The sequence below is a fragment of the Rhamphochromis longiceps genome, linkage group LG16 (genome assembly GCF_057381845.1).
Source record: "Rhamphochromis longiceps isolate RC_006_pf linkage group LG16, R_longiceps_female_GT1.1, whole genome shotgun sequence".
Taxonomy (NCBI): domain Eukaryota; kingdom Metazoa; phylum Chordata; class Actinopteri; order Cichliformes; family Cichlidae; genus Rhamphochromis; species Rhamphochromis longiceps.
The window spans coordinates 8,706,157-8,714,320 of NC_140572.1; the positions used below are offsets into that span (position 1 = coordinate 8,706,157).

Consider the following 8,164-nt stretch of genomic DNA (forward strand, 5'->3'; position numbering starts at 1 on the left):
AAAAAAAAAAAAAAAAAAAAAAAAAAAAAAAAATTATATATATATATATATATATATATATATATATATATAAAAACACTGATCCAAATTAAGAATACTTTAGATACTTTAACAGTTGATGGCGCTGATCTAGCACCTGGTTCTAATCTCTGTAATTACCTGACAAAGCGAAGTAAAGTTGGCAGCAATCATTTCACTAGATGGTAGTTATTGATGGCAGCGGTTCAGGTAAAGGTTCAAGGGAAGAACCTTCTAGGAATTTTAAGAGAAGATGGATGTTACCAGAGGATTGGTTAAACACAATGTCATCAGATGTTCGACAGTGGCCCGTTCACCACTGCGCAGCACATGGTTCCTTCTTGTTTTACAGGATGTCGTCTTCTGAGAGAATCTGGACTGAGCTGGCATTGCCGTCACCACAAGCCCAAAGTCTAATCTAATAATCTGCTGAGGAGAACTGGCCCAAATATCACGAAGACCTAAAGTGTGGATCTGCAGCAGGTGTTGAGCCTCAAAATGATCAGAAGTGCTTTCACCACCAGTCTCTGCTAAATGGTGGTGAAAAGGGAAAAAAAAAGAGTAAGGGAAAAAAGGCTTCAAGTTGCTAACACTGGAATACTGAAATAACCCATCTCTGATTTAATCAAAATAAATAATTGATAGAAGGATAAAGTTATGGCTCCACAAAGCAGGTGGCTTAAGAGGAACAAAATCAACCAGAACAAGCTGGCAACACACCACAGGTATACATGAGCTTAAGTCATTTGAAGAGAACAGCCTATGTACTGCTTATCCTTTTATCCATGTCAGAATCGCTTGAAATTGTAATTTTTAACAACTTTCTGCATTTTTTTTTTTTTTTTTTTTTTTTTTTTTTAAATTTAGGTTATGTAATGATCTCTACTGTAACATGACACAAAAACTCAGGATCATTAACTGTGCTTGTACTTAAAACTTCAGTTTAAATGTCAGTTTCAGGCCAACTTTTGAAACCCCGTCATATTTTCTAGTGTATTCCTGCTGTGAACTCTTAACGTAACATCATGAACTTTGCTTCACGCCTGCATTTGTTCTAGCTGCTATAATGTGTATTGCCGAGTCATTTTACTCGACCATAATCCTCCCATGATGTGATGCTTTATTGCTATCGTATAAAGAAAGGAAATTTAAAGTTTGCAGAGCACAACAGCAGGTTCACAATAAAGGACCGCCTCGGTTCTTTAGTCAAAGCTCGTATTTCTCCACACTTCTAGTCTTGCTTCCAAATTTTTTTAGTCACATTAAGTAAAATTCTGCTAAACTCCCATTTTCTTAAGTCTAAATCACTTGACTGTCATGCTAAAACATTGTCAGTTTTACATGCAAGCTTTCAAGCAACAAACAAATGAGGCACATATTGCATTGAATACTCTTTATTCATTATTTCTTCTTCAAACACATTTTCCTGATGTACATGTACATTTCCATTCAAAGGAGAAAAAAAAACTCTAGTGAGGTAAAAGTGCTGAAAAATGAAATAGTTTAATGGTTGTAACCATCAAAGTCACAATCACGAAGCTGACAAAAGCTCTTCTGCATTAACTATTTCCAAAAATATATATATAGTGCGACAAAGTTCATATTTTCCCCACTTTTTTCCCCCCCCCATTCAACTTGTGTTACCACAGGCATCCCTTCACACAGGCGCAAACAAACACGCTCCACCACATGTTAACGTAAACACATCTGTTTCTGCTGCAAACAAAATAAATCATCGTCATACAGAAACTGTAGGACAGCTTCTATCACATTCCTATGGCATAAGACTTGCACTTTATACAAGCATAACCACTAAATATCTCATCTGCATCTCCCCTCTAGCAAAGGATACAGCTACAGGTGTCATAAGGGGGGGGGGAAAGAAAAACGCTGTACCAATTAACAGCAGCCCAAACATGTGAGCCAACTCAAGGTGGTGTGAAAGAAACACTGGCAAGTTTACAGCAGAAAAAAGTGGCCAGAAAATAAATGCAAACTACAATATTCCCTTTCCATTCACAGAGTTCAGACATACGTCAGCCCAGTAAAGGAAAGGGTTAGACACAAGCCCCGCAAAAGCTCGGGCATAGTCATCAGAGAAAGCCACAATAACCGTAAACATGTGAAAGCAGGGTGGGGCAAAGGAGGATTGGGGGGAGAGAAAAAAAAAAAAAAAAAAAAAAAAAAAAAAAAAGGCACTGGACTAGTATTCCAGACTGCTATCAACTTTCTAGGAAAATGCAAATTTGCTTGCAGTCTCTTTGACCTCGCTCTTAACAGCTGTTGGTGAGCGACATCAACAAAAAGCCTAAGAGGCTGGTTTTCACCACAGCAGGCTTCAAACTCCAACTGTGAGCAGCAGCTGGCTCTGCATGTTGCTCCAAGCCTCATCATTACTTCAAAGACCATAATCCACTAGGAAAAAAAGGATTTTAGCCTGAGAGTCAATGTTCTGTCCCCGAGCTTTCAGAGACGACGTCTCAGGGTTAGGAGAACACCACTAAAAATACAGCTTTTGGCACAAACCTAGGAGAGCCTCTGAGTAACGATAACATTTTGGAGCGAATGGGTGTAAAGATAAAAAGCAGGGCTGCTGTCGGGGTGTAACGAGCTGAAGTCTGCAGCCTACCTCCACCTTATCTAGGAAGAGCCTGTAGTAAGGGTGAGCAGAGGGAGAGTCAGGATTACAACAAAGGAAAGACGAAAAATGAAGAGAGGTGGGAGGGGGCATCTCAGGATCAAGGGCAGATTAAACCAATTTGCTCTCATAAATTTAAAAGAAAAACAAAATATGAAGGGGACAAAACTGTCTTCAAAAACATGCAGTCCCTGAGGACCAGCACGGCTCACACAGCAACTGACCAAGGCCTCTTTAAAGTGTTCCACCAGTGTGGGAGGGGGTCTTTACTCTGTGACCTCCAGCTACTGTGCCACCGTACAGATCGTCAGTGCACTTTAAGTATTTCGTGCTTCGAATGGGGAACAGAACAGTCAGACAAACTGAATTAGCCCAGCTGTTTTAGAGAATACAGTCCTAGGCAAATGCTGGAAAGATTATTCAGTTGAAAGGTGTAAATATACAGCACCTGTTAGAAAAAAAATAAAATAAAAAAAACTCAAAATGTCAGATTACAGAATGCATTTGGGCAAGACAGAGGTCAACATGACTACAGCGACATGACGGCCCAAACTTATAACCAAAAAAAAAAAAAAAAAAACTAAGATGAAGAGGCTCAGATGGCTGTCATGGGAATGACTGCAGATTTTAAAGACAAAATAAGGTTTGGGACAAACTAATGTTAAAGAAAAATAATCTTAATAGGAAAAAAAAAATCCCTCAAATTTTAAAGTCAAAACAAAATTACTTTGCTCCTCAACCAAAAATATGCGCATTCACCTTATAAACTTTTATCTAATACAGACAGTTTTATATCAAAGCTTCACAGGCTGAAAGAAAACTTTTGCTAACCTTTCCCCCTTTATGACCACCATTAAAAAACCTTTTAAAAAGATCAACTCTCCACAAAGTGACAGGCACTTGAGTGCTTCAGTTGCTGGTTGTAAAGCAGACTTTTGGTCCAAGAGCATGTTCTTAAAAGAAGTTTAAAAAAACAAAAAACAAAAACACGCTGCAGCTAAGCTGACACGGCACAACCTGCCCCTCAAATGTGACCTGCAGCCAGACCAAACTGATCTCCCTCAATTGTTCTATCAACCCCGACATTATGAGCCAACCAGATAAGTCTGTGGTTATCTCGTACCAACACAAGCCACAGTGAGATCAGCAGCAGCAATACAGGGAGCCGAACTTCTGAGAAACTCAGTGCATTTGGGGGAACAAATTCATGAGGAAATCCTCTCAAACTTGGCTGCTGTGATGTCAGGAAAACCAACAGGAGCAGTGGTGGCCAGAAATACTTCCAGCTTAGGTCATCAGTGTGTTCAGGTGTTCAGAAATTAACAGCTAATATTAGGCTTGGCTACAAATAGAAATTCATAGGTTTGGAGCGGCGACTTCATCTCTGCTGCCGTTTTGGTCGTAGCTTCCACACTGATGAAATTCCAGGTCTGAAAGGGGGAATGGTATCCCACTAGCAGGCATGTTGTCTGCCCTCCCCATGACCACAAAAGGGGTTCAAAACGCTCCGTGTCCCATCAGGCAACAGATGAGGACAGGAAGTGATTCAGCTGCCACATATGTAAGGTGGTAGGGCTGCTGCAGATCACACAACCAGGCTCCAGCTCCCTGCTTCAAAGGTAGCTAACCCCAGGACAAAAAAAAGAGAAGGATGATAATTATAGACTAAGAGTAATTGGAGAGGCACCGAGCTGCGTCAGAGGTGGCTCCCATTTCAGGGCTGCTGTCGAGCATGCAGTAGCTGTGAGGGACAACCCTTCGGGCCCCTCCATGTGCTGCTCCTTTTAAGGGAAGAGACAACTAGCCTGTCAATCCGGGACTCCCAGCCAAGCACATTCTCTAAACCCCCCCCCCCACCAGGCTCAGTCCTGTCCATTTGCCTCCCACAATAACCCAGGGGCCGTGGCATGCTGAGGTCAATGGCAAGGCTTTCGGACTTAAAAGACAGGGAAAGTAGTGAGGTCATGTATTTGAGGCCTACGCTGTCTGAGAGTTCCACTCGAAGCCAGTCTCGACTGAAAGGTACAAGGCTGAGGAAACAAGGGGGAGGGAGGGGAGCCAATCTTATGTTGAAATTCACAGTGGAAAAATAAAAAAATACTTCTATTTTTTTTTCTCTTTTGCATCATTTACAAATCACAGGCACCGCTGGCACAGATGTCTCAGAAATATTTACATGTCAAAATGAATTAAAACAAATCGACTCCTCGCTTCCCGCTGATTTCTGACAGGATATTAGTGTACCACCTTTTCTCCCTCCACAGTAAACTTTAACACCGGTGATGAGCTTTCTCTCTCCCCCCCCTTTTTTTTTTTTGGCAGTCACCCATTGTTACTTTTCCCCAATAATACAATTTTTCAATATTTTATGCATTTTTTATCAACTTTTTTTCCAACCTTTTTCTTTTTAAATCAAGATGAAAACCAAATGTAAGGCTACGGCATTAGCTCCTCTTTCCTTTCTCCAAATCACAGCCCATACTTAAATTACTGATGGGGTAAACCTGGAGGTTTAAGGCACAAAATGCAACTCCATTAAGAATGGGATTGATAAACAGTGAAACAACCAAACATGAGAGAAAAAGAAAAAACAAAATCAAAACACTTAAAAATATCACTTTCTATTCAATGACCTAGACACTTCTGTCGGTAAAGGAATGAGAAAACAAAAGCAAAACGCTCGTCCAATTAAATATAATTGTGCCTTGAGAGGAACAAATTATTTATTGCCAAACATTTTTTTATGGTTTTTTTTTTTTTTTTTTTCTTAATTTCATTCCTTCTCTTCTCAAAAGCAGCAGCGACGCCATCTTGCTCATCCCAAGTCGTTTGTCTCGTCAGTTACACGGCAGCCATGTTGGAATGTTCTGGTTGGCCACATAGTAGTTGCTGAAGTTGTGGTCCCGGACATAAGGCGCTGGCTGGTAATAGCAGGTGACGCAGGACGCGTCGGGGATCGCGTTCTGCTCCGCCAGGACTCGGAAGGCCATCAGCGAGATGAGGTGAAGGGTCTGCCGCCGCTCGTGACCCATGAGGCACACCGTGCTCTCGTTAACCACTCGCCGGAGAATCATGAGGTAGTCGTATTTGCTCTTCTCCTCGCCAACAAAGTGGCTCTGGAGGTAGGATTCCACCTTACGCTGCTGCTCTCCTATGTCAGGAAAGTCAATGAAGAAGCGTGAGCACATATATCGCTCCAGGCCCTTGAATTCCTCCTCGCTGGCAGCCTGGAAGTCCCTCACCAGCAGGTTGCAGTACTTCAGCAGGCCACCGCCTCGGATCTCCTCAGGCCGCTTGGTGGCAATGAGCTTGTTTCGCAGGTGGCTCAGCGCAGTGTTGAAGTCTCCATACATGCTTTCCCCGCCAACAGTGGGGTGAAAGGCCTCTGACATGGGTGCCTGCTCCACCTCATAGAAGGAGAGCATGGAGTCCAGCACAATCTGAAAAGAGTCCACACTGAACTCAAACTGCCGACGTATTGAGTCCACAAACTTCAGCTCCACGTTACGGCCATTATTGTTGGAGAGGGAGATGAGGCTCCAGCGGTCCTGCTCTGTGTTCACTTTGACTAGCTTCTGCACGTAGGCCTCTTTGAGGGTCATCGGTGTAATTTTCTCTTTGTTCACACCCTCAGGCAGAAAGTCCAGCAGGGTACTGAGCACAACATCCTTGATGAGCTTGAACTCAGCCTCGCGTGGCAAGTCCACCCTGAAGATGACGTCCAGGTCCTTGTAGCTCCAGCCAATATCTTGCACCAGCACGTGGCTGGCTGTGGAGCCATTAAGCCGTACGTCCTTCACCTTAATGCCGCTGAGCTCAAGGCGGGAGCGCACCCGAGCCACAATATCATTCAGCTGCACCTCCAAAGTAGGAAAGTTCCCCCGTCCATGAACGGGCACGACCTCAGTCAGAACTTCATTGAGCCGGCTCACCTGCTCCCAAGTCAAGACGCTGAAGGGACAACTGTTTGATTCCTCCTTGTTATCCATCTTCTCAAAAAGTTTAGATTGACTAAGGAGGCAGGACAGAAAAAACAAAATGTTAGTGACAGCCCTCAAGTGTGACACATACCAAATAAAGTCTACCATGTGAAAATATTAGCCAATATTCTTTAAAGGAAACAAAATCATTTTCTCTTAATTTTACCAAATTTGGTCTAGCTGTAGTAATGAGTGTCTAAAGGAGGTGGGGGGCGCAGTTAAATGTAATCAAGAACCATTTTCTTGCCGTGAAACAGGAGCAGCAACAGGAGCGTTCAGCACGAGCACAGGAGAACGCGAGCACGAGACAACCTGCACGCTACACACAGTAAAAGGACAGAGCCCGTGAGGTTTCTAGAACAGCTCACTGCGCAAGCCTGCCTTTTATTCCAGAACCGCTGAGAGACAAACACCGAGCTAGCTTCAAGTCCAGTAAAGCCGGGGGTCTCCCGAATAAACAACCGGTACTACTAATAGTTATTCCCCACTACATGGAGCGACAAAAGTCGCCGCGACACACGTTGGGCAAAATTTTAAACAGCAGTTATTTGTTCCAGCTGACTTGTCAATTTAGCCGTGCGGAGGTCAAAATCAAGTTTTACTCTATGTACAGCAAATAAGGCTCAGTGCTAACAGCATTTAAAACGCGTACCAAACTCTGCTCTGAAACTGACGATAAGAATGCTTTATCACTACACTAGCAAGATAGTATTATGGTTAGCTTAGCCATATGGCCATAAAACCCTTTGTGAATTCAGCGGTTATGCAAAGTTAGAATATCCTCAAGCAACACACTTTAGGTATCTACGTCTCACGTTAAAATAGCGCAACCGGCGACACGTTTTTGAATCGTGGCTACAGCACGGCAAACTTTAAATTTAGCAATTCAAACTTAGCGAACGCACCACTTTCCCCAACTACGAAAATAAAACACAGATTTGCGTAAGAAACTGAGGAGGGTTTTAAAAGATACATACATTTCCAAAAGGCTGTTCTGTAAGCATTCAAAGCCCGAAACGTGAGATGTGAAGTTTGCTGTCACGCACACGCCTCCACATAATCCACTGCCCGACAGAGAGACACAGCCACCGTTTAAAAGACAGCGTTAGAACCACAAACCCACTGAAGACACGCCTGTTTTATATAGCCGAAGTACGACCTTTCCGAAACACATGCACCGCCGTGGCACGACACAGTTCCTCGGACTATGTAATGTGCCGTTTACACTTAGAAAGTACAATGTGAGAAATACAGCGAGGATAGTTAAAATAAAATGCTAACTTTAAATATTAACTCCAAACCTCAGTTTTCATCATCTGCAGATCACATAATAATGGTCGCGTCAGACTGTATCAATGCCCTTTGCTAAGTATCTGATTGGCCAATGAGGTTTATGCGTTGCCAAGTAACCAGGAGCGTCTAGTTTAAGAGTAGAATTTAACTGTTGGTAAGCAAAGATTTCATAATTTAATTTAACTTTGCTGATATTTGCTGATATTTTGACTGTTATAATAAAATCTACTAATTC

The 8,164-nt window shown here is 42.6% G+C and overlaps 1 protein-coding gene across 1 annotated transcript; it reads right to left on the minus strand.

Annotated features, from left to right (window-relative positions):
* Nucleotides 1-5,369: 5,369 nt before the first annotated feature.
* On the minus strand, nt 5,370-7,751 carry tent5c (terminal nucleotidyltransferase 5C). Its single transcript, XM_085385202.1, has 2 exons — nt 7,614-7,751; nt 5,370-6,667 (listed from the first exon to the last, which is right to left on the minus strand). Exon 2 carries the CDS (start codon nt 6,643-6,645, stop codon nt 5,494-5,496), a length of 1,152 nt encoding a protein of 383 aa, XP_085241328.1. The 5' UTR covers nt 6,646-6,667; nt 7,614-7,751; the 3' UTR covers nt 5,370-5,493.
* Nucleotides 7,752-8,164: the final 413 nt, after the last annotated feature.

Excerpts from the sequence above, each read along its gene's own strand:
- tent5c (XM_085385202.1), bottom strand. The coding sequence starts at position 6,645 with ATGGATAACAAGGAGGAATCAAACAGTTGTCCCTTCAGCGTCTTGACT.